This window comes from Kogia breviceps, chromosome 4 (genome assembly GCF_026419965.1).
Source record: "Kogia breviceps isolate mKogBre1 chromosome 4, mKogBre1 haplotype 1, whole genome shotgun sequence".
In the NCBI taxonomy this organism is placed as follows: Eukaryota; Metazoa; Chordata; class Mammalia; order Artiodactyla; family Physeteridae; genus Kogia; species Kogia breviceps.
Genome location: NC_081313.1, coordinates 31262044 through 31287414, shown reverse-complemented (window position 1 = coordinate 31287414; position 25371 = coordinate 31262044). Strand labels below are relative to the sequence as shown.

The 25371-nt window shown below is 38.8% G+C and overlaps 1 protein-coding gene across 4 annotated transcripts in view; it reads left to right on the top strand.

Annotated features, from left to right (window-relative positions):
- LIFR (LIF receptor subunit alpha) overlaps positions 1-25371 on the top strand; it is a 92331-nt gene that overhangs the window by 42272 nt on the left and 24688 nt on the right. For all 4 annotated transcript variants that reach the window (XR_010840104.1, XM_059060244.2, XM_067030888.1 and 1 more), the window contains exons 7-14: positions 2358-2612; positions 5778-5907; positions 6344-6513; positions 8564-8709; positions 9884-10046; positions 12422-12492; positions 22453-22666; positions 24965-25144. Coding sequence is in view for 3 of the 4 variants with exons in the window: in XM_059060244.2 (XP_058916227.1) it covers positions 2358-2612; positions 5778-5907; positions 6344-6513; positions 8564-8709; positions 9884-10046; positions 12422-12492; positions 22453-22666; positions 24965-25144 (1329 nt within the window). In the remaining variant the exon portion in view is untranslated. The remainder of the gene's footprint in view (positions 1-2357; positions 2613-5777; positions 5908-6343; positions 6514-8563; positions 8710-9883; positions 10047-12421; positions 12493-22452; positions 22667-24964; positions 25145-25371) is intronic.

Below are 25371 nucleotides of genomic sequence, written 5' to 3'. Positions count from 1 at the left end.
GAGGGTCACCTGGGGATCTTCCAGGTCTTCTGCCCCAGAACATTTTGATTCAGAAACTCTGAGATAGGCTTCAGGAATCTGTATTTTTAAAGAACATACTGAGTGAATAAACATCCAGGTTTAAAAATCACTTTGAATAGACATTGGAAGAACATTTAAAAATTTTATGTAGGCGGTAATGAGATCAAGTCCATATTTTTAAAATATAGCTCCCAATTTCTTGCCCATAGAGCAGACCGCTGTGAGCTGCAGTTACTGCAGAGAACATGGGAATCCGCAACTATAGGACTTGCCTGGCAGTCCGGTTGTTAAGACCCCGAGCTTGCAATGAAGGGGGCGCAAGTTCGATCCCTGGTCAGGGAGCTAAGATCCCACATGCCACGTGGCGTGGACAAAAGAATAAAATTAAATTAACAGTGTGAATCTGCAGGTATATCAAAAATCATCTGTACATTGAATAAAACTCATATGCAGGTATAATGTTGGCAGTGAGAGAGAGGGCCTAGAAAATTGTTGACAATGAAATAAAGTGCTTTAAAAGGCTGGTAATCATTGTAATCATTGTAATTACTGTAATCATTCACTCTAGTGACAATGTGGAGAAATGGATCAGAGGGAGGAAAGACTGGAAGCAGGCAGATTAATAAGGAAAATCTTGTAGTTCAGCAAATGACAGTGAAGGTATAAAATAGGACACCTGGGTTTAGAAATGAAAAGAGGGAAGAAGTATGAAAACACTGAAGAGACCGAATTAGAATTAGTGACTATGCTTTTGGTAGGGGAGAAATAGAGCCCAAGATGACTATTAGTTTGGGCAGCTGGGTAGCTGGTGACGCTGTCTAATGAGACAGAAACTATATGAACAAACTAGGTGGGAAAGATAAATTTCAATTTTAATGTGTTGAGCTTGAGGTAGCTGTGAAGTGCCTGGGAGCAATTTCTCATTGTCAGTTGGGAATACAAATTCGGTATCCAGGTGATTAGTTCGAACTGGAGATATACAGTTGACCCTTGAACAACTGGGGGTTAGGGGCTCCAACCCACCATGTAGTGGAAAATCCACACATAATTTATAGTTAGCCCTCCATACCCGTGGAACCTCCGTATCTGTGGTTCCATATCCGAGGATTCAACCAACCGCAAATCCTGTAGTACTGTAGTATTTACTATTGAAAAAAATCCACACGTAAGTGAACCCGTGCAGTTCAAACCCGTGTTGTTCAAGGGTCAACTGTGTATTTGAGAATCGTTAACATACATGATGTGAAATTTTTTAAATCTTGGAGGTTAACATAACTCAAGGAAAGGGGCATGAAGACCAAGGACACATCTCTTAGAAGCTTGTATGAGGAGGGGAGGATGGAAGAAAACGAGGCCAGCAAAGCAGACAGCAGCCGGAGGGTTAAGAGTAGCAAAAGTAAGTAGTCTACACCCCAAGAGAGAAGGGAGTTTTGAGAAGGAAGACTTTAGGCAACATACCAGATGCTGTGGAAGTTGAAGGAAAGATTACTAAGACGTGGCCATTGGATTGAGCAGTTAGGCCACGGAGCCATTTTAGTAAAGTGGCCAGAGTAGAAATCAGATTGCAGTAGATTAAAGAGAGAGTAGGTAGAAAGGAGACTAGAGATAATATTTTTAAATTGGCTATTTAGGAACATAAAAACAAAGGGGTGTCTTTAACCTACAGAGTTGGGATTTTTTTTTTAGAAAGTGCTTTTTAGGATGTGGAGTATTTAACCATACATGTAAGCTGATGGAAAGTAGGACATCTGATCTAAATACATAGAATAATTTCAAAGGAATGGAATTATTTAATGCGTACCTTTTTCTTGGTGTGGATTTTTCACATGTGGATAAACCCACTTAATTTGAACCTTTAGACTTCTTAGATATTAACCTGTGACCTTACACATTGACCTGCAGTCCCCTCTACTCCCCCACCATCACCCTGTCATGAGTAAATAAAACCACACACATTTTTATTTCTTGTGTATGTCTTGCTCCTTTGAAACCTGGGGGGCGTACCTTATCTTTGGGCCACCATAATTACAAAGTACCTAACAGTGTGTTTTCTGTACACTGGGCTAATTTATGTAAAAGACTTCTAGGGCTTCCCTGGTGGCGCAGTGGTTGAGAGTCCGCCTGCCGATGCAGCAGACACGGGTTCGTGTCCCGGTCTGGGAAGATCCCACATGCCGCAGAGCGGCTGGGCCCGTGAGCCGTGGCCGCTGAGCCTGTGCGTCCGGAGCCTGTGCTCCGCAGCGGGAGAGGCCACAACAGTGAGAGGCCCGCGTACCGCAAAAAAAAAAAAAAAAAAAGACTTCTAAAGTATTTATAATTTGTTTTGCTCTTTCTAGGGTCTCCTGATTCTCAGACTGAGGTTTTTCCTCAAGACAGAGTGCTACTTGTAGGCTCAGATATAACAGTATGTTGTGTGACTCAAGAAAAAGTGTTATCAGCACAGATTGGCAGTACATATTGTCCCCTTATCCATCTTGATGGGAAAAATGTTGCAATCAAGATCCGTAATATTTCTGCTTCCGAAAGTAGTGGAACAAATGTGGTTTTCTCCGTAGAAGATAACATGTTTGGAACAGTTATTTTTGCAGGATGTAAGTATATAATTTTTTTTTTAAGAAAAGATTTCCTATTAATCTGTTTTGGTCCTCTTTGAAAGCCTTAATGCTTTTTCGGGGGGATGATTTTATTTCTTTCTTATTTTTTTATTCTTTGATACAAGTGACATATGAGGGTACCAGCATTTTTGCTTGTTTTAAGGTGGGTTCTAAGCTTGTCTTCTACATACCTGTATCTATATAATTTGTAACTTTTGTAATAAGATTTGAAACATTCATCTGCTAATTTTTAGTTTAAATTCTTAGTTAACAGCTTTGTTGAGTCAAGGGCAGGTAGTATATAATATTTCTTACTCCTACATCATTTAGGAATTTTTTCATATAATTTAATTTCCCACCTAATTAAAGCATACCGTTTTTTTAAGTACCCCAATTAAAGAAATTGTAATGATTTTATACAAAATCTTTCAAAAGCATAACCTGCGCTTCTCTGATGAGAGGAGGGTGGCTGCAGGGCATGGGGGGAAGAAGAGTCCCCCTCTCACTATGTTCTGTGTCTGATGTACTCTCCGTAATGCAGGGGCATCTTTTAACATGGTCACTTCTACGTACCATGACGTTTCCACAAGTTGTTGTGGGTGGACTGCCCTACCTATAAGGCTTGTGTTGTGCATCCACAGATACTTTTGTATTTAGAGTTTTTCTGTCCCCTCCCCTGTGGTAACTGTAATGTTATAATGCACTGATGGCTTTGCCTCCAGCAGTGCTTCCCTTCCTGCTCACATTCGGAACTTAAAGTTTCTAGTGGTCCAAGGGTCTCATGAATAAAGTGTGCGAAATGTAGTGAATGGAATTTGTCATTTTCTTTTGCTTACTCAGTGATTTTTCTTAAGCTTTTTTTTTCTTATGATTGTCAGTTACGCTGTGGATCAGCCGCTTTCAGTCACTTTTTTACTTCCAGAGAAATTTATGATAAATTACATTCAGTTGCTGATAGCAACATTCAACAACATTCAGTTGCTTCCCCCCAGGGGAAAGGGATTAGGTGCCCTTCTCAGCTTGATGGCTGTAACCTTACTCTCTTTTTGCCTTCCAGTAAGCCATTTTGGAATTCAAGTGAGAATATATTCGAATTTAAATTTTAGCAATTAAAAAAATTAAATTTTCTTTCCTAAATGGAATTTTAGGAAGTGATGTGCAACATTCCTCACAAATGATCATGGAGTCTAAGTAAAGAACCAGTGTAGTGAAACTGCTTGATAAGTGATACCAAAAAGTGAGATACTCACTTAAAAGAATGAAATAAAAAATTACAACTTAAAAGATGAGAATATTCACTGCTTTATTGTTTCTAACAATGTTCTAATCTTTTATAATAGTGCTAGAGCAAACCTATTTAGTTTATAATTTAGCTTTCATTTATAACATTTAGAGGTTGAAATATTGATCAATATTTGTCAATTCAGGAACAGCAGTAACATTTCACTTCAGAGCGAGCTCTTTAGAAACTTGCAGCAAGGGCAGACTGTGGCATGAGTTAGGGATCAAGATTTACTTTCCTTTCCCTTATGGGTAGCCTGTTATCCCATCATTTACTGAAAAGGCTGGAAAGAATGTTAGAATCAGCTTGTCAGTTTTCCCCTACACACACACATACACATTCATACATGCTAGGATTTTGATTGATATTACATTAAATCTTTCAATTTAGGAAGATTTTTATTCTTACAATGTTGAGTCTTCCAAACCATGAACATGGTATAGCCTTCCATCTATTTAGATTTTCTTTGATTTATTTTAGTGATATGAGGTCTTTTATATCTTTTGGTAAATTTATTCCTAGGTGTTTGATGCTTTCTGGTGCTATTAAAAATTGATTTTTTTAAATTGTGTTTTCTATATACTGCTATATAGAAAGACAATTGATTTCTACCGAGCTTTTACCTAGCTTCAACTGATTCTTTTGTAAGTGAATTTCTTTGAAAAGAAAATCAATATATTTCAAGTACTGCCCTCTCATATTTTTTTCTCCTTCAATTTTTGCTTCTACTTCTGTCTAGTTTGCTCCTGTTATTTGGATTTTAAGTATTTCAACTTAATATATCTGCCAGATCCTAAAATAATCAGCATTTTAAATATCCTCAAAATTTGGGGTATGTGAATTTAATAAAACAACCAAAAGTTTGTCCTTAAGTTTAAAACAGTTTTCAAAATAAATGTCAGTGTTAGTTTTATTATCCAGTTGGTAAACTTTCATATAAATACTCATTACTTCTCTTAATGTTACCTAAGATACTTGAAGGAAGTAATGCTTATCTCTGGGGAAAGTATGTGAAATTTTCTAAGTCTTGTTTGATAAACTAAGGACTATTTTAAAAATTCACGTTTTTAAAAATAAAGTTATCTTTTAGACTTTTGATAGTCATTTAACAAAACTTACCTCCATGGAAGATAGTTTGGATAAATATGACAGTAGGAAATATCAGTTTCTCTATATGCTTGGTTAAGTAAGATTACAGAAATATCACTTTCTATAATCAGTGTCAGACTGTAGAATTTTTATTTATCACTGTCTCACAAAACAAAACAACTTTTTTCTTTTTCTAGTCTTACCCCTACAAAAACAGAACCGTCTCATTAAAGAAGAGAAACAACAAAAGATCAGTAGTCACTTGGAATATAGGAATATGTAGAATTTTACCAAGACTGACTTTGTAAATAATAGTCCTTATAACTTATTTAAGAACTCTGAAACTTGTAACATGGCTTATACTGACTTATGATTTGGTACTTCTTTTCAAATCACAGTATAAAGAGGATAGGTGATAATACTTTTAACCTGTAGATTTTTCTGATTTAACTAATTGGACAAAGTTTCCTTTGAGAGATTTGATGGACTCTGAAATGGGATTTAAGGGAAAAACATGATAGTTGATCTCTTCAGGTTGCTATTGGGGAGTTTCCAAATGAGCTAATGGTCACTTTTAAGTATATGTTAATCCATCACTCCTAATGTAATATGAACTCTGAAACAACATGCTGTATACAAAGAATGGTAATTCCTGCACCATTCAAAATGTAAGCAAATTATTTTTTAAGGAAATTGTCCAAAATGTAATTAACATTTATGAAACATAACGTTTTCAGAGAAAATACACATAATCAAAGCAACTACCTTTTTTTCTTTTTTTTTTTTATTAGATCCACCTGATATTCCTCAAAAACTGAACTGTGAGACATATGACTTAAAAGAGATTATATGCACTTGGAATCCAGGAAGACCGACGTTCTTGGTGGGCCCACGCAATACAAGTTACACTTTATTTGAAAGGTAAAGGTCTGTGGGAAAGGTTGTCAAAACAGTGAGGAGTACCTTGGAAGGATACTAAATGACATAAGAAGATGCTCTGTTTCATTTATGAGAACAAATATAAAACAAAATTTGCTGTAGAAAATTGGGTATACTATAAATACTGCACTTTAAACACATGCAGACTCGATATCTTGTCGTCTTTTTAAAAAAGCCTCTAGAAGGAAGAACCCTCAAATATGAACAGAGACTGTCTCTGGGTAGTGGGCTTATGGCTTATTTTTTTCTTCTGTTTTCTGCATTGTATATATATTCTTCCCTGAGTATGTAGTATATCTATAATTACAAATACAGACTTAAAAAATTTATTAGAAATTTACCTGTTCATCTTTTCCTGCAATAAATCTTTTGCCATTTTGAAATTATTTTAATATTCCTTAATGTTCTCTTAATTCAGTTTTTCAGGAAAATATGTTAGATTTAAAAGAGTTGAGTTGCCCACAAATGAAAGCTATCAGTTGTTCTTTCAAATGCTTCCAAATCAAGAAATATACAATTTTACGTTGAATGCTCGAAATCCTCTGGGTCAATCAGAATCAACACTTTTAGTTAACATAACTGAAAAAGGTAAGCTGCTGCATAAACCAATGTCTTAAAAATAACTTTAGAAGTGGTAAAATGTCTTGAGATTAATGAAAAGTGCTTCTAGAGATTACTTTTTACTGATTATTTCCTTTATGGTTACTTACTAATTTTGTGAATTTCATTTAAAAATCTTTATAATTTCAAGTTTCACTGTTTTATTAAATTCAAATAAAAATTTGAATTAATTGTTTCATAGAAATTGTAAGTGGCTTTATCTGATAATTTTTGATTTCTGAAAACAGTTTTTCTGATAGATTCTGATTTCTGAAAATAGTTTTTTTTGCCCAGTTTTTTTTTTTTTTTTTTTTTTTGCGGTACACGGGCCTCCCACTGCTGTGGCCTCTCCCGTTGCGGAGCACAGGCTCCGGACGCGCAGGCTCAGCGGCCATGGCTCACGGGCCCAACCGCTCCGCGGCATGTGGGATCCTCCCGGACCGGGGCACGAACCCGTGTCCCCTGCATAGGCAGGCGGACTCTCAAACCACTGCGCCACCAGGGAAGCCCCCTGCCCAGTTTTTAAAACCTTTTTATTTTGAAATAGTTGTAGACTCACAGGTGGTTGCAAAAATAATTATAGTCCTTCATCCGACTTTCTCAGTGGTGGCATGTTATGTAACTGTAGTACCATGTCCAAATTAGGCAGTTGACCCTGGTTCAACACTGAACCAGACTACTGACCTTGCTCAGTTTTCACCAGTTTTTATATGCATTTAATTGTGTGTGCGTGTGTTTGTGTGTAGTTCTGTGCAGTCAGATCCACGTACAGATTCACGCAACCCACCAATACAGTTCAGATACAGAACTCTTCTGTCGCCCACAGGAACCGCCTCCCACTGTCACTGTAGCAACACCACCCCCACCCCCATCAACACACACGGGCGTGTGCTAGAATCTCTGTTCCTGGAAAACAGCTAGTCTGTTCCTCATCGCTATTGTTTTGTTATTTGGGGAATGGTGTGTAAATGGAGTTGTACACTATTTAACCTTTAGAGGTTGGCATTTTTTATCTAAGGATGATGTCCTTGAGATCCATCCCAAGTATGTATCAGTAAATAGTTTGTTCCTTTTTACTGCTGATGATTTCTGAATTTTTACCAACCCTATTAATGTACAGCTCAAAATAGAAATAAAAGAGGCCTGTCTTTTTGGCACTCATTCCTGTGGTCATTCCTTGTGTATCAACCCTGTGCCAGGCTCTGCAACACACAGAGCAGTGGCATAGAGGCCTTCTCTTAAAGACAGTCAGGGGTGTAAGGGCTTAAACCAAATGCATTATAATACAGCCTGTCAAGTGATTAGTAGATGCTCCTGTTGCCTTACTTGTGAATATAAGTCACTTTTATCAATTATTCCTTCTCATCATCTTTGTTATGTCTTGATTTTTTTCCATAAGGTCACAAAAGCTACATCTTATACTTGCATGGCAGTTTTATATATATTTGTCTGCCCTCTGCCATTTCAGCCATATCTTCCACGTGATTCTTTCCCATCACTCAATTTGGTATATGCACTATCACCAGTGTAACGTGCAGTTTGCTTCACTGTACCTTTGTTCTTGCCAAGACCCCAGCCTGAAATGATTTTCTGCAACTGTTTTGCCAGTTTCGTTCTGGTTCATCCTTCAGAGCTCGTCTTCAGTCCTATCTTCACTGTACATCTACACTTCCATCTAAATTCCTGTAGCAGTGAATATCTGTACCACGCATTTAGGACTTAATGTATATACTCTTGTTGATTTTCCTTCTTTCTGTTTGTCAGTCCCCAAGTAAATGAGGGGTTCCTTAAAGGTGGAGACTGACTTACTGCCTTTTAGTATTTCTGATGCCAACTGAGGAACCTTGAGTGTGAATGGTTCTTAAACAATGCTGGCCTGATGCCAGCAGTAAAGGTGAGATGTGTATTCCACACAACGGTGGGTGGAACATTGTTGATCGGCATTGATGACATCTCTTCTGTTTTTTGTTTTCTTTGACTCTCATTTGTCATATTAGAAAAGAGCTTTTAAAGTAATCTTTGAAAATTGTATTTACAGTTCATCCCCATATTCCTACTTCAGTCAAAGTGAAGGATATCAGTTCAACAGCTGTTACACTTTCCTGGCATTTACCAGGCAGCTTTGCAAAGATTAAACTGTTGTGTCAAATTGAAATTAATAAAACTAACTCAATACATGAATTGGTGAGTAAGATTCTTCTATAAACTTCCTTTGAGGTTATTTTGGATAAAATACTTAGTCTTCAAAAAGAATTAAGTAAATTGGTATGCATAAGCGCTCAGAGTACTTATTATAGAGATTTACTAAGAGTGAAGACATTATATATCAATATCATAACAGCATTATATTTAGCACTTAAAAACAATTATAATACCAGATATTATAGAACGTAAGTTTGACTTTTACTACTCAGAATATTTCCAGGTCTAGTATAGTACCTGGCATGTAACTGGTGCTCAATAAATTTGTGAATGAATTAGTAGTTTTCGCTATAACCGTTGGTGGTAGTTAATGGACTAATTGGCACCAAAGAGAAGATGTGATTTTTAAAACTGCTAAGTGCGGCAGTAGGAGCAAGTTATAATTGGGCGTTATAAGTCAAAACACAGCTTTTTAGTACATTTTAAATACTTAGGTTGACTTTAATGCTGCACCATCTTGTAATTTGGGGTAGGTCCTAAATAAATGATGTACTTAAATAGTCGCTTGGAAACTTACTGATAATTTCTAGAAAATCAGTCAAACTGCAAAACGTAACCCCAAAAGCTTCTTTGCAATAAGTAATTGGGAACTCAGAGACTTTCCTGAGGCATGCAAATCCTCAAATTTGTTTAGAATTGCTTCATCTTAATTTATTTAGTTAAATATTGAATAGTCTACATGTTTAGCACCACACTAGAGGTTCTAAGTGCTATATAAAAAAAGATGCATAAGATGATGCCTGCCCCCAGTCAGTTTCCAAATATCATCGGAATAATGTATTTAATCCTCAAGGTCGTCTTAGATTACTAAGTTATATTAAGGTATATTGCATTACCATTAAGGATTGACTGAATATCATCTTCTCTGCATAATTAGTTGACCATTATTACTTAGATCCAACATTTGGACTAAAAAGATACCTCAATTTTATTTATTGCTGCTGCAGAACATAATTTCACTGATTTGGCGTTTATATAAGAATTAAAATATAGTGGATGAACTGTCTTTGGTTTTATAGAGCTAAACTCTTATGACATTCAGTCAGTTTATGTCACAAATTTGGGAGGCTTTCTTCTAAAAAAAGTATATGCGTATATGTATGTATTCATCTACATGTGGTATTATATATGTAATGTATATATTTGTTTCTAATAGCGGAATGTCACAATGACAGGAATAGAAAATTCAAGTTATCTTGCTGCTGTGGATAAGTTAAATCCATATACCATATATACTTTTCGGATTCGTTGTTGTACTGACCCCTTCTGGAAATGGAGCAAGTGGAGCAATGAAAAACAATATCTAACCACCGAAGCCAGTAAGTTAACTGAATGACTTATGGCTAATTATTACTATGGATCCTGAAATTTTGTTTTTAAAAGAAAATGTCACCCAAGTGATTAAAAGCAGGAGAATGTTTAGATAAATTGTGTAACTATAGATAAATTGTGTAACCTGCTAGTAAAATATCATACATTTTAAATGATGGTTTTTCAAGTTTTGTGATAATATGGAAAAATGCTTGGCATGTGTTGTTATGTGAAAGGACTAGGCTATCCTATCCACAATATGATTGTAGCTGTATTAAAATGATACATAGGAAACCAAACTTGAAACTATAGTAAGATTATGGAGTGATTTTTCTCACACTCTTTCCTCTTCCTGGAGTTTTAATAACCTATTTAGAGTGTCTCTTTATTGAAAACAATTATTAATAAAGCTAATTTGGTGGAATTTTTATTTGTGACCTAGGCCTGAGAAATGGATGGGACTACAATTTCTTTTTTTTTTTTTTTTTTTGCTGTGGTATGCGGGCCTCTCACTGTCGTGGCCTCTCCCGTTGCGGAGCACAGGCTCTGGACACGCAGGCTCAGCGGCCATGGCTCACGGGCCCAGCTGCTCCGCGGCATGTGGGATCTTCCCGGACCGGGGCACGAACCCGTGACCCCTGCATTGGCAGGCGGATTCTCAACCTCTGCGCCACCAGGGAAGCCCGGGACTACAATTTCTTGAACTTTAGTTTCTGTGTACACCCAGGTCAATATATCTATAAAATTAGGTAACTGGTTTTCTAAGTATGATAATTTCTAAAGACAGAATGAGATACTATTCTTGATTAAGCAGATGTCAGCTTTAAAACAAAGCAGAAAATTTAGAAATAGGTGTAATTTTCAGAAATCATTCAACAAAAGATAGCAAAAGCTTTATTTGAACTATATAATATAGGGAATATAAAACTTCTTCCAAAAAATTTAACAAACAGTAAGACAGAAAAGGACAGGTATTAACCCAGATTTTGTCTCTCCACATGAAGACTAGAAAGATGAGAGAGGATCCTTACAGTACATGTAAGAATTATTTGGATCATGCTTGAGTCCAGGGAAAGAGTGTATTAGTTATCTATTGCTACGACAAATTACCTCAGAACTCAGTGGCTTAAAACAGCAAACATTTGTTATCTCACAGTGTCTGTGGATCAGAAATTCAGACAGCTTAGCTGAGGCTACAGTCAGGATGTGGGTAGGGGCTGCAGGCTTGATTGGGGCTAGAGGATTGGCTTTCAGGATGGTTTAGTCACATGCCTATTGGCAGGAGGCCTCAGTTCCTCATCACGCGGGCCTCTCCATAGGGCTGCTGGAGTGTCCTCAACATGGCAACCAGCAACTCCCAGACTTAGTGATCAAAGAGAGAACAAGGCAGCCTCCACAATGTCTTTTATGTCCTAGCCTCAGAAGGGACATACATCACATTTGCCGTACCCTACTTGTCACACAGGCCAATGCTGATATACAGTGTGGGAGAGACCACACAAGGGCATGAATGTCAGGAAGCGAGACCAATATCATTGGTCATTTTGGAGACTGGCTGCTTTTGCTTTCAGTTGATGAGCTGTTGTTGCCAAGAGGAAACGTTTTATTTACGCCTCATTAAGATGAAGGCATTAATTCATTTAACAAATACTTGTTGAGTATCCACCATGTGTCAGGAATTGTTCTAGTTACTAGGAATATAGCAGGGAATAAAACAGCAATCTCTGCCCATGGAGTTTATAGGGTAGAGGATTAGAAATGAGTTTTTAAAATATGTATATAATAGCATATTGGGTGGCAGTGAGTGCCACAGAAAAAAATGAAACCTAGAGAGAGGGCTAGGGAATGAAGGCCAGGCAGTTGAGGAGGGAGTTTGCAATTTTAAATAGAGTAGCTCGAAGAGACTTCACTAATAAGGTAACACTTGATCTGAGATATAAAGGAGGTGGTGAAGGAAGCTACGTGGTTAATTCAGAGGAGAAAAGTTCTAGGCAGAGGAAGAGAGGGCATAGGAAGTGCAGAAAGCCTGGGGCAGGTGTCCTTGGCATGTTTGAGGAACAGCCAGGAAACCAGTGTGTAGCCAGAGCCAGCTTGAGTAAGGGGGGAGAGATGGATGTGAGATGGAGAGGCAGCCTTGGACCCATTTTGGAGGGACTTGAGGGTGATTTTAACCCATTGTAAGGGGCCTTGTGTTTTGTAGACATTTGGAGCTCAGCTTTTCCATTGCTTCATTTTCTAAGTGGAAGCCACTAACTTCTTCACATTTTTATTGAGAATTTCAAAAACCTAGACAAAAATTTCAAATACCACCATCCCACTTATTGATCTTATCAACTTACATAGTATGCATCTTCAAATACTAACTTTTAAATCTCTTTTCTAGTTCCTTCAAAGGGACCAGATACTTGGAGAGAGTGGAGTTCTGACGGAAAAAATTTAATAATATATTGGAAGGTAAATATCTAATTCTTCCTCGAATAACTTTATTATGCTGAACTACTTAACTTACATATGGTACCTGGGTTATCAGGCAGCCAGGATTTCCCAGACTGGCTTAGCATACAGTATTGCTGAGAATGTAACCTGGCTTCTAAAAGCCCCAGATTCCACATCACTGCAGATGCGCCACAGTCACTGTAGTGAGGATCTCTGTGTCAAGAGCTGAGCATTCTTTGGTTTGATTTTATGAGCCCTGTAAAGGACTGAGGATTTCAAGAATTCCATCTCTCTCACTTTAGTCAGAAGTACAGCCAGAAACCACAAGTTAGAATCTCAAGTGTTTATGTTGCATTTTCAATTCAATGACTAGGAAACCAACTTTTTATATATATCGTATAATTTGTTGTCCCCTAAGTAAATTGTATTATTAATATGACAATTATAAAGTTTTACATAGTTTTCTAAAATTTTAGATAAAATATGAATTGCATTATGTTTTACTAGATTTTCCTTACCAAAGCAGATGTTTTTGTTGCTGTATTTTTTTATCTGATTTATGAACATCAAAACCATGAACAATTGTCTTCTATACCAGATTTCATAGGAACAGTTATAACCAGATACTTTTAAACAGTGAATTTTGTTATTGAAATTTAAACTATTATTTTTATAAAAATTTGACATCTTTACAGCTTTAAGTAAAGTAAATCTTTGAAGTCTGTGAGCAAGTTGTGTACACATTCCATTGCTTCGAGATTGTCTGTGACTGTGCATCCTCTCTTACTCTTGATTAGCAAATCCCCTGGCTACTCTCATTTGTCTCTCAGATTTCACAATAATACAGTAATGATTATATAAATTACTTCAATGTGAGAAAGTTTAGAATATTGTTCAAATGAGATAAATGTTTAACCAAGGATTAAAAATATTGAAGCGATTTGGATTCTAACTTCAGTGACTAGTTGATGGGTCTGCCATATTTCGTTGGAAAATTAAGTTGTTTTGGACATGTTGAGTTTTTTAAACATGTGCCACAAGGATATCTGAGTACAGTTCAGTAGGAGGTGGTTTGATGTAAGGCTCTGGAGCTCGGGTGAGGTCTGAGCTAAAGACATAGCTGTGAGTAAGCATATAAATGGGATCACTCAGGGAGAGTATGCAGGGTAGAAAGAGGCCAAGAGTGGAACTGTAGGTGATGGCAGGATATAAAGGACCAGCAAAGGAGGAGGATCCAGCAGGGGAGATTGGGAAGGCCAGAGAGGCAGGAAGACCAGAAGAAAATAGCTTTTGCAGAAACCAGGGGAAGGGAATGTGTGAAGGAATGAATAGTATCAAAACCCACAAGTCTTAGGATGGTAACATGTCCACTGGACCAGGCCATTGGAGAGCTGTCGGGGACCTCTGTTGGAGCAGTGTCTTCAGCACAGTATTAATGTCAGTGTCAGTCTGGATCAGAGGGTCCCATGCACTGCTATATAAATTGGAGCAATTATTTTAAAAAGCAGTTTAGCTATATATATATAAAGAAGTTTGAATGTGAGGGAGACCTTCAAGATGGCGAAGGAGTAAGATGTGGAGATCACCTTCCTCCCCACAAATACATCAGAAATACATCTACACGTGGAACAACTCCTACAGAACACCTACTGAACGCTGGCAGAAGATCTCATACTTCCCAAAAGGCAAGAAACTCCCCACATACCTGGGTAGGGCAAAAGAAAAAAAGAAAAAACAGAGACAAAAGAATAGGGACAGGACCTGCACCTCTAGGAGGGAGCTGTGAAGGAGGAAAGGTTTCCACACACTAGGAAGCCCCTTCACTGGCGGAGACGGGGTGGTGGGGGGTAAGCTTTGGAGCCACAGAGGAGAGCACAGCAACAGGGGTGCAGAGGACAAAGCGGAGAGATTCCCACACTTAGGATCAGTGCCAAACAGCACTCACCAGCCTGAGAGGCTTGCCTGCTCCCCCGCCAGGGCAGGTGGGGGCTGGGAGCTGAGGCTCGGGCTTCGGAGGTCAGACCCCAGGGATAAGACGGGGATTGGCTGCGTGAACACAGCCTGAAGGGGGCTAGTACACCACAGCTAGCCAGGAGGGAGTCTGGGAAAAGGTTTGGAGCTGCCGAAGAGGCAAGAGACCATTGTTACAGGGTGTGCAAGAAGAGGGGATTCAGAGCACCGCCTAAATGAGCTCCAGAGATGGGCGTGGGCTGCAGCTATCAGCGTAAACACCAGAGACGGGCATGAGACACTAAGGCTGCTGCTGCAGCCACCAAGAAGCCTGTATGCAAGCACAGGTCACCATCCACACCTCCCCTCCCGGGAGCCTGTGCATCCCGCCACTGCTAGGGTCCCGTGATCCAGGGACAACGTCCCCGGGAGAACACACGGCGCACCTCAGGCTGGTGCAATGTCAGGCAGGCCTGTGCCGCTGCAGGCTTGCCCCTCATTCCGTACCCCTCCCTCCCCCTGGCCTGAGTGAGCCAGAGCCCCCAATCAGCTGCTACTTTAACCTCGTCCTGTCTGAGCTAAGAACAGACACCCTCAGGTGACCTACATGCAGAGGCAGGGCCAAGTCCGAAGCTGAACCCCAGGAGCTGTGCGAAAAAAGAAGACAAAGGGAAATCTCTCCCAGCAGCCTCAGGAGCAGTGGATTAAATCTCCACAATCAACTTGATGTACCCTGTGTCTGTGGAATACCTGAATAGTCAAAGAATCATTGCAAAGTTGAGGCAGTGGACTTCGGGAGCAATTGTAGACTTGGGGTTTGCTTTCTGCATCTAATTTGTTTCTGGTTTTATGTTTATCTTAGTTGAGTATTTAGAGTTTATTATCATTGGTAGATTTGTTTATTGATTTGGTTGCTCTCTTCCTTTGTTTTTTTTTGGTATATAGATATATATTTTTTTTCTTTTCTCTCTTTGTGACTATGTATGTTTATGCTTCTTTGTGTGAATTTGTCTGTATACCTTTGCTTTTACCATTTGTCCTAAGGGTGTGTCTGTCCACTTTTCTTTTGTTTTCTTTGTTTTTGTATAGTTTTTAGCACTTGTTATCATTGGTGGATTTGTTTTTGGGTTTGGTTACTCCCTTCTTTCTTTTTTTTTTCATAATTACTTTTATTTATTTATTTATTTTTGGCTGCATTGGGTCTTTTTTGCTGTGCGCAAGCTTTTCCCTAGTTGTGGTGAGCGGGGGCTACTCTGTTGCTGTGCGCAGACTTGTCATTGCAGTGGCTTTTCTTCTTGTGGAGCACGGGCTCTAGGCACGCAGGCTTCAGTAGCTGTGGCTCGCAGGCTCTGGAGTGCAGGTTCAGAAGTTGTGGCACACGGGCTTAGTTGCTCCACGGCATGTGGGATCTTCCCGGACCAGGGCTCAAACCTGTGTTCCCTGCATTGGCACGTGGATTATCAACCACTGCGCCACCAGGGAAGCCCAATTTTTGTTATTTTTAATAATTTTTTCATTTTGTATTTTAATAATGTTATTTTATTTTATTTTTTTCTTTCTTTTCTTCTCCCTTTTCTTCTGAGCCGGGTGGCTGACAGGGTCTTGGTGCTCAGAGCAGGTGTCAGGCCTGAGCCTCTGAGGTGGGAGAGCTGAGTTCAGGACATTGGTCCACCAAGACCTCCCAGCTCCACATAATACCAAACGGTGAAAGCTCTCCCAGAGATCTCCATCTCAACACTAAGACCCAGCTCCACTCAACAACCAACAAGCTACAGTGCTGGACACCCTATGCCAAACAACTAGCAAGACAGGAACACAACCCCACCCATTAGCAGAGAGGCTGCCTAAAATCATAATAAGGTCACAGACACCCCAAAACACACCACTGGACGCAGTCCTGCACACCAGAAAGACAAGGTCCAGCTTCATCCCCCAGAACACAGGCACCAGTCCTCTCCACCAGGAATCCTACACAACCCACTGAACCAACCTTACCCACTGGGGGCAGACACCAAAAACAATGGGAACTACGAACCTGCAGCCTGAGAAAAGGAGACCCCAAACACAGTAAGTTAAGCAAAATGAGAAGACAGAGAAATACACAGCAGTTGAAGGAGCAAGGTAAAAACCCACCAGAACAAACAAATGAAGAGGAAATAGGCAGTAGGTAGAAAGATTTCAGAGTAATGATAGTAAAGATGATCCAAAATCTTGGAAATAGAATGGAGAAAATACAAGAAACGTTTCACAGGGACCCAGAAGAAGTAAAGAGCAAACAAACAATGATGAACAACACAATAAATGAAGTTAAAAATTATCTAGAAGGAATGAATAGCCGAATAACTGAGGCAGAAAGACGGATAAGTGACCTGGAAGATAAAATAGTGGAAATAACTACCGCAGAGCAGAATAAAGAAAAAACAATGAAAAGAATGGAGGACAGTCTCATAGACCTCTGGGACAGCATTAAATGCACCAACATTCGAATTATAGGGGTCCCAGAAGAAGAGGAGGAAAAAAAAAGGGACTGAGAAAATATTTGAAGAGATTGTAGCTGAAAACTTCCCTAATATGCAAAGGGAAATAGTCATCAAGTCCAGGTAGCGCAGAGAGTCCCCATACAGGATAAGTCCAAGGAAAAACATGCCAAGACACATATTAATCAAACTATCAAAAGTAAAATACAAAGAAAACATATTAAAAGCAGCAAGGGAAAAGCAACAAATAACATACAAGGGAATCCCCTTAAGGTTAACGCTGATCTTTCAGCAGAAACTCTCCAAATCAGAAAGGATTGGCAGGACATATTTAAAGTGATGAAAGGGAAAAACCTACAACCAAGACTACTCTACCGAGCAAGGGTCTCATTCAGATTTGACAGAGAAATTAAAAGCTTTACAGACAAGCAAAAGCTAAGAGAATTCAGCACCACCAAACCAGCTTTATAACAAATGCTAAAAGAAGTTCTCGAGGCAGGAAACACAAGAAAGGAAAAAACTTAAAATTACAAACCTAAAACAATTAACAAAATGGTAATAGGAACATACATATCGATAACTACCTTAAATGTAAATGTATTAAATGCTCCAACCAAAAGACATAGACTGGCTGAATGGATACAAAAACAAGACCCATATATGTGCTGTCTACAAGAGACCCACTTCAGACCTAGGGACATGTACAGACTGAAAGTGAGGGGATGGAAAAACATATTCCATGCAAGTGGAAATCAAAAGAAAGCTGGAGTAGCAATTCTCATATCAGACAAAATAGACTTTAAAATAAAGACGATTACAAGAGACAAAGAAGAACACTACTTAATGATCAACAGATCAATCCAAGAAGAAGATATAACAATTTTAAATATTTATGCACTCAACCTAGGAGCACCTCAATACGTAAGGCAAATCCTAACGGCCATAAAAGGGGAAATCGACAGTAACACAATCATAGTAGGGGACTTTAACACCCCACTTTCACCAACGGACAAATCATCCAAAAGGAAAATAAATAAGGAAACACAAGCTTTAAATGATACATTAAACAATGGACTTAATTGATATATATATATATAGGACATTCCATGTAAAAACAACAGAATACACTTTCTTCTCAAGTGCTTATGGAACATTCTCCAGGATAGATCATATCTTGGGTCACAAATGAAGCCTTGGTAAATTTAAGAAAATTGAAATCGTGTCAAGTATCTTTTCCGACCACAACTCTATAAGACTACATATCAATAACAGGAAAAAATCTGTGAAAAATACAAACACGTGGAGGCTAAACAATACACTACTAAATAACCAAGGATGACTGAAGAAACCAAAGAGGAAATAAAAAAATACCTAGAAACAAATGACAATGAAAACACGACTACCCAAAACCTATGGGATGCAGCAAAAGCAGTTCTGAGAGGGAAGTTTATAGCAATACAATCCTGCCTCAAGAAACAAGAAACATCTCAAATAAATAACCTAACCTTACACCTAAAGCAATTAGAGACAGAAGAACAACAACAAAAAAACCCCAAAGTTAGCAGAAGGAAAGAAATCATAAAGATCAGATCAGAAATAAATGAAAAAGAAATGAAGAAAACAGTAGCAAAGATCAATAAAACTGAAAGCTAGTTCTTTGAGAAGATAAACAAAATCGATAAACCTTTAGCCAGACTCATCAAGCAAAAAAGGGAGAAGACTCAAATTAACAGAATTAGAAATGAAAAAGGAGAAGTAACAACTGACACTGCAGAAATACAAAGGATCATGAGAGATTACTACAAGCAACTATATGCCAGTAAAATGGACAACCTGGAAGAAATGGACAAATTCTTTGGAAAGCACAACCTTCTGAGACTAAACCAGGAAGAAATAGAAAATATGAACAGGACAAACACAAGCACTGAAATTGAAACTGTGATTAAAAATCTTCCAGCAGACAAAAGCCCAGGACCAGATAGCTTCACAGGAGAATTCTATCAAACATTTAGAGAAAAGCTAACACCTGTCCTTCTCAAACTCTTCCAAAATATTGCAGAGGGAGGAACACTCCCAAACTCATTCTACGAGGCCACCATCACCCTGTTACCAAACCAGACAAAGATGTTACAAGGAAAGAAAACTACAGGCCAATATCACTGATGAACATCGATGCAAAAATCTTCAACAAAATACTAACAAACAGAATCCAACAGCACATTAAAAGGATCATACACCATGATCAAGTGGGTTCTATTCCAAGAGTGCAAGGATTCTTCAATAATGCAAGTCAATCATCGTGATAAACCATATTAACAAATTGAAGGAGAAAAACCATATGATCATCTCAATAGATGCAGAAAAAGCTTTTGACAAAATTCAACACCCATTTATGATAAAAAAAAAAAAAAACCTCCAGAAAGTAGGCATAGAAGGAACAATCCTCAACATAATAAAGGCCATATATGACAAACCCACAGCCAACATCATTCTCAATGGTGAAAAACTGAAACCATATCCTGTAAGATCAGGAACAAGACCACCTGTGGACCAAGGTTGTCCACTCTCACCACTATTATTCAACATAGTTTTGGAAGTTTTAGCCACAGCAGTCAGGGAAGAAAAAGAAATAAAAGGAATCCAAATCGGAAAAGAAGAAGTAAAGCTGTCACTGTTTGCAGATTATATGTTACTATACATAGAGAATCCTAAAGGTGCTAGCAGCAAACTCCTAGAGCTAATCAATGAATCTGGTAAAGTAGCAGGATACAAAATTAATGCACAGAAATCTCTTGCATTCCTATACACTAATGATGAAAAATCTGAAAGAGAAATTAAGGAAACACTCCCATTTACCGTTGCAACAAAAAGAATAAAATACCTAGGAATAAACTTGCCTAAGGAGACAAAAGACCTGTATGCAGAAAACTATAAGACACTGATGAAAGAAGTTAAAGGTGATACAAACAGATGGAGAGATATACCATGTTCTTGGATTGGAAGAATCAACATTGTGAAAATGACTCTGCTACCCAAAGCAGTCTACAGATTCATTGCAGTCCTTATCAAACTACCAATTTTTCACAGAACCAGAACAAAAAATTTCACAATTTGTGTGGAAACACAAAAGACCCTGAATAGCCAAAGCAATGTTGAGGAAGAAAAACAGGGCTGGAGGAATCAGGCTCCCTGACTTCAGACTATACTACAAAGCTACAGTAATCAAGACAGTGTGGTACTGGCACAAAAACAGAAATATAGATCAGTGGAACAGGATAGAAAGCCTAGAGATAAACCCATGCACGTATGGTCACCTTATTTTTGATAAAGGAGGCAAGAACATACAATGGAGAAAAGACAGCCTCTTCGGTAAGTGGTGCTGGGAAAACTGGACAGCTACATGTAAAAGAATGAAATTAGAACACTTCCTATCACCATACACAAAAATCAACTCAAAATGGAATAGAAACCTAAATGTAAGACTGGACACTATAAAAATCTTAGAGGAAAACATAAGAAGAATACTCTTTGACATAAACCACAAGATCTTTTTTGATCCACCTCCTAGAGTAATGGAAATAAAAACAAACAAATGGGACCTAATGACACTTAAAAGCTTTTGCACAGCAAAGGAAACCATAAACAAGATGAAAAGACAACCCTCAAAATGGGAGAAAATATTTGCAAATAAATCAACAGAGAAAGGATTAACCTCTAAAACATATAACCGCTCATGCAGCTCAATATTAAGAAAACAAACAACCCAATCCAAAAATGGTCAGAAAACCTAAATAGACATTTGTCCAAAGAAGATATACAGATTGCCAACAAACACATGAAAGGATGCTCCACATCAGTAATTATTAGAGAAATGCAAATCAAAACTGCAGTGAGATTATCACCTCACACCAGTCAGAATGGCCATCATCAGAAAATGTACAAACAATAAATGCTGGAGAGGGTGTGGAAAAAATGGAACCCTCTTGCACTGTCGGTAGGATGTAAATTGATACAGCCACTATGGAGAACAGTATGGAGGCTCCTTCAAAAACTAAAAATAGAACTACCATATGACCCAGCAATCCCACTACTGGGTATATGCCCTGAGAAAACCATAACTGAAAGAGTCATGTACCACAATGTTCATTGCAGTTCTATTTACAATAGCCAGGACATGGAAGCAACCTAAGTGTCCATTGACAGATGAATAGATAAAGAAGATGTGGCGCATATATACAATGAAATATTACTAAGCCATAAAGAGAAACGAAATTGAGTTATTTGTAGTGAGGTGTATGGACCTAGAGTCTGTTATACAGAGTGAAGTAAGTCAGAAAGAGAAAAACAAATACTGTATGCGAACACATCTGTTTGGAATCTTAAAAAAAAAATGTTTCTGATGAACCTAGGGTCAGGAGAGGAATAAAGACACAGATGTTGAGAATGGACTTGAGGACACAGGGAGGGGGAAGGATAAGCTGGGACGAAGTGAGAGAGTGGCATGGACATATATACTCTACCAAATGTAAAATAGATAGCTAGTGGGAAGCAGCCACATAGCACAGGGAGATCAGCTTGGTTCTTTGTGACCACCTAGAGGGATGGGATAGGGAGGGTGGGAGGAAGAAGCAAGAGTGAGGAGATATGGGGATACATGTATATGTATAGCTGATTCATTTTGTTGTAAAGCAGAAACTAACACCATTGTAAAGTAATTATACTCCAATAAAGATGTTAAACATTCAAGCTTCTTTTTTTTTTTTCCCTTTTATACAGTAAGTCCAATTTTGGGAACTCACATTAAAGTATTAATCCTAGCCATGAAAAAAAAATGTCGCACCAAAAGATTCATTTTATTATTGTGAAAAATTGGGAACAACTTAAATTTCACTTATTTAAGGAATCTTCAAGTAAAGTGATAAAAATGCTACATGAAATATAAAGCTATTAAAATGTATATAACTATTATGGACAAGTTTTTATTATAGAAAAGTGAAAAACTGTAAAATGTATAGTATGAGTGAAACAATTTTAATAAAAATCTCCATCTAGGAAAACAACTTGAAGGAAATATCACAAGGTAAGAGTATTTAAGAGATGGGAATATGAGATTTTTCTTGCTTTCTTCCAACTTTTTAGTATTTTCCACATTTTCTATAATGAGCAAGTACTCCTTTAAAATGAGAAAGCAATAACTAAAAAAACATGATGCCATACTTTTTAATATTTTATTTTTTAAGTAGAAGAATGTTGCTCATCAGTCCTTTTGGTTTACTTCTGAAAAATATGAGGCTAAATATTTTGTTACTTAATTTTTATATTTCTGTGTGCTCTTACTGTTTACAGCAAGTGTAGTTTTTCTTCAGAATCACTTTCCTAATTTATCTCAGTGGATTTTAAATCTGTGTTGTGCACTGTTAACGACTTCATCTTTTTTAACATTACTTTGTTAGGATTAGCAGAGTGTCCAGTTTAGACTCAGTGGCCTTGCCTTGTCACATAATCACTCCTCGCAGGTTTTTATAACAATTTTTTTTTTCTGTTTTTGTAGCCTTTACCCATTAATGAAGCTAATGGAAAAATACTTTCCTATAATGTATCATGTTCGTCAGAGGAGGAAACACAATCCCTTTCTGAAATTCCTGATCCTCAACATAAGGCAGAAATACAACTTGATAAAAATGACTACATCATCAGTGTGGTGGCAAAAAATTCTGTGGGCTCATCGCCACCTTCTAAAATAGCTAGTATGGAAATTCCAAATGGTGAGTACTTAAGATAAAAGTAGTATATAAGAACAAGAAATTAAGGTGCAACATTTGGAAGGTGTTGCTTGCTCTCATAAATGTCAGCTTTCTTCTCATATACCCTGTTGCTGCTGATGTGTAAGGAGGAACAGGCAGATTAGTGTCACGTATGCATGTTGAGAGGCAGCAGTCATTAGTATTGACTTGAAGCATCTACACTGATGGATGAAATATTACTAAACCCAGTTACTTTAACACGTAATGTTGTAGAGTTATGGTATTGCATATTACTCTTAGAAATATCTTAACAGTTCATTCAGATACCATTTTCACATATCTCCCCAAGACCATGACAGTTGATACTTACGTCAGCTGGGCTGTTTTCAAACTGTCAGGCAGGAACAAATACTCATTTTAAATGGCAGCTCTGTTGATAAGGCATTCTCTATTAATAGGAATCCTTTATTGATAAGAAACTCTTCTTAAAGTCTAAATTAGATCTTCAGTGTAAGCTTTAAGAAAACAACTGCAGTGTGATTTAAAAATTCCTTAGTGCCCCCCTGTAAATTTGATGGATTACCAGTGACTAGTCCATTCCTCCTTAGCTGCCTTGACAGCTTTTTGAGTCACAAGTTTTCAGTGGCCACTCCTGCCTCTTCCTAGTTAACTCCTTTTCTGAGTCATTCCCTGGTCCCACTTTCTATCCCACCCTAATATGGGTGCACCTTTCTATGACTACCCACTCGGAGAGGCAGAAAAATTGGTCCAGTTTGGGTCCTAAGTATCTTTCCAGTTCTTGCTTGAGGCAGTGTCTTACTGCTTGTTACATAACTGGTTCTTCGTTTCAGTCAGTTGTGGGCACATTAGAAGGAAGGAATTGGGGACACACCGTACATTCTGAGACACACAATATCGTCCAGAGCCCAGATAGCAGTGCATACCGGAGAAGAGAGGTCTGCCGGTAGTGGTATGGAGTCGAAAGAAAGAAAAGGGAGAGAGATGTGAACGCCCATAGCAAGATAACCTGCTGGTTTAAATTAGGTATTTAATGGCTCTCGTTATGTTATCTTTTAATTCAAGAATTATATTCCTACCTTTTCTGTGTGTCCGTCAGAACACAGTAATTTACAGAACTAACAGTGATCTGGCTATCAACTTTCAGTCAGTTACTGCAGCTCGGAACAAATCATTGTTCCATGAGGATTTCCCGAGGCAGAGGCCTTGCAGCCTCAGCGCAGGTTACCTCGTGGATTTTTAGTCACATTGAGTCAAGAAGCTGTCATATCCTAAGTCTTCTGTATTCCCAGCCAAGTTGTTGTTGTGTCCAGTAGTAGTTGCTTATGAATGCAAATTTTGTTCAATAAACCTTTCCATGGCTTTTTACTGAACCCTTAAATATACATCAGTTAGAGAAATTACTTCTTTCCCCTATTTCTTGGAAAATTTCCCTCTCCCTTTGGCCACGCTGTCCTAACCCATGCTAATTCCTCACCCCCAACCTTGGGCCTCCCTTATCGCCTAGGCTGAGATCTGGCAGGATGAGGAAACCAAACCTCAGCACGGCCCCCTTCTGCCAGCCTCTGCACCTCACCCATCTGTGCTCGCGGATGCTTTCCCCTCTCTGCCCACACCGACCATCCCACCCCACCCCACCCCACCCAACAGCATTTCATCACTGTCCTGTCTCCACAATGCCTTCAGCCCACCCATGGGGCTAGCAGTCTCCCTTGAAAGGGAGGGAGGGGCTGGCCCACCCACTCACTCACTGCATGTCATCGTGCTCCTGCTTTGCATGGCCTGTGCTCAGGGCTGGAGTTGCAGGCACAAGCCCCCTTCTGCTCTCGTGGAGCTCACACCCACAGTGGACGAGGAGACGGGGGATTCTGACACCCACGCGTGCTCTTCGCCAGCCTCCCGCCTGCCTCTGCCCCCGCCCCCCTCCCGCCTGCCTCTGCCCCCGCCCCCGCCCCCGCCCCCGAGCTGCCTCACCTCCCTCTAGTGCCTGTGTCCCTTCTGCCCCATCCTTCGTGTCTCTTGATCCTCGTGTCCGGCCCAGTTATGTCACTGCCTGATCCTAGGTGCTTTTTCATTGTTTTTTTTCCAGCTGCTGAGTTAATTTATATGCACAGGTAATTGCCATAGTTAAAACGAAAACAACAGAGCAGCACTTCTAAACTTTGCTAAAGGTTTATCTAGTTTAGCACTATTTTGCAATGTCTGCACGGCGAAGTGATTTTTATAACTCTTGCCCATTTTCATGAGAATTACCTTAAAGCATTATTTTTAACACTGGTAAAATATCCTTCTTTCCTGAAGATGATCTAAAAATAGAGCAGGCTGTTGGAATGGGAAACGGGATTCTGCTCACTTGGAATTATGACCCCAACGTGACTTGTGACTATGTAATCAAATGGTGTAACTCATCTCGGTCCGAGCCCTGCCTCATGGACTGGAAAAAAGTCCCTTCCAACAGCACTGAAACTGTAATAGAATCTGGTGAGTGTCTCGCAATTGAAGTTCTTTACAGATATTTTTAAAATTTACTTTTTATTGGGGTAACATTGGTTTATAACATTATGTAAGTTTCATGTGTACACCATTATGTTTCTACTTCCATATACACTACAGCGTGCTCCCTACCAATATTTTTAAAAAGAGCAATCTACGGAGTGACTGGTTGCAATGCAGTGACTGTTCCCCTCACCACTGGGCTGGGTGTGGAT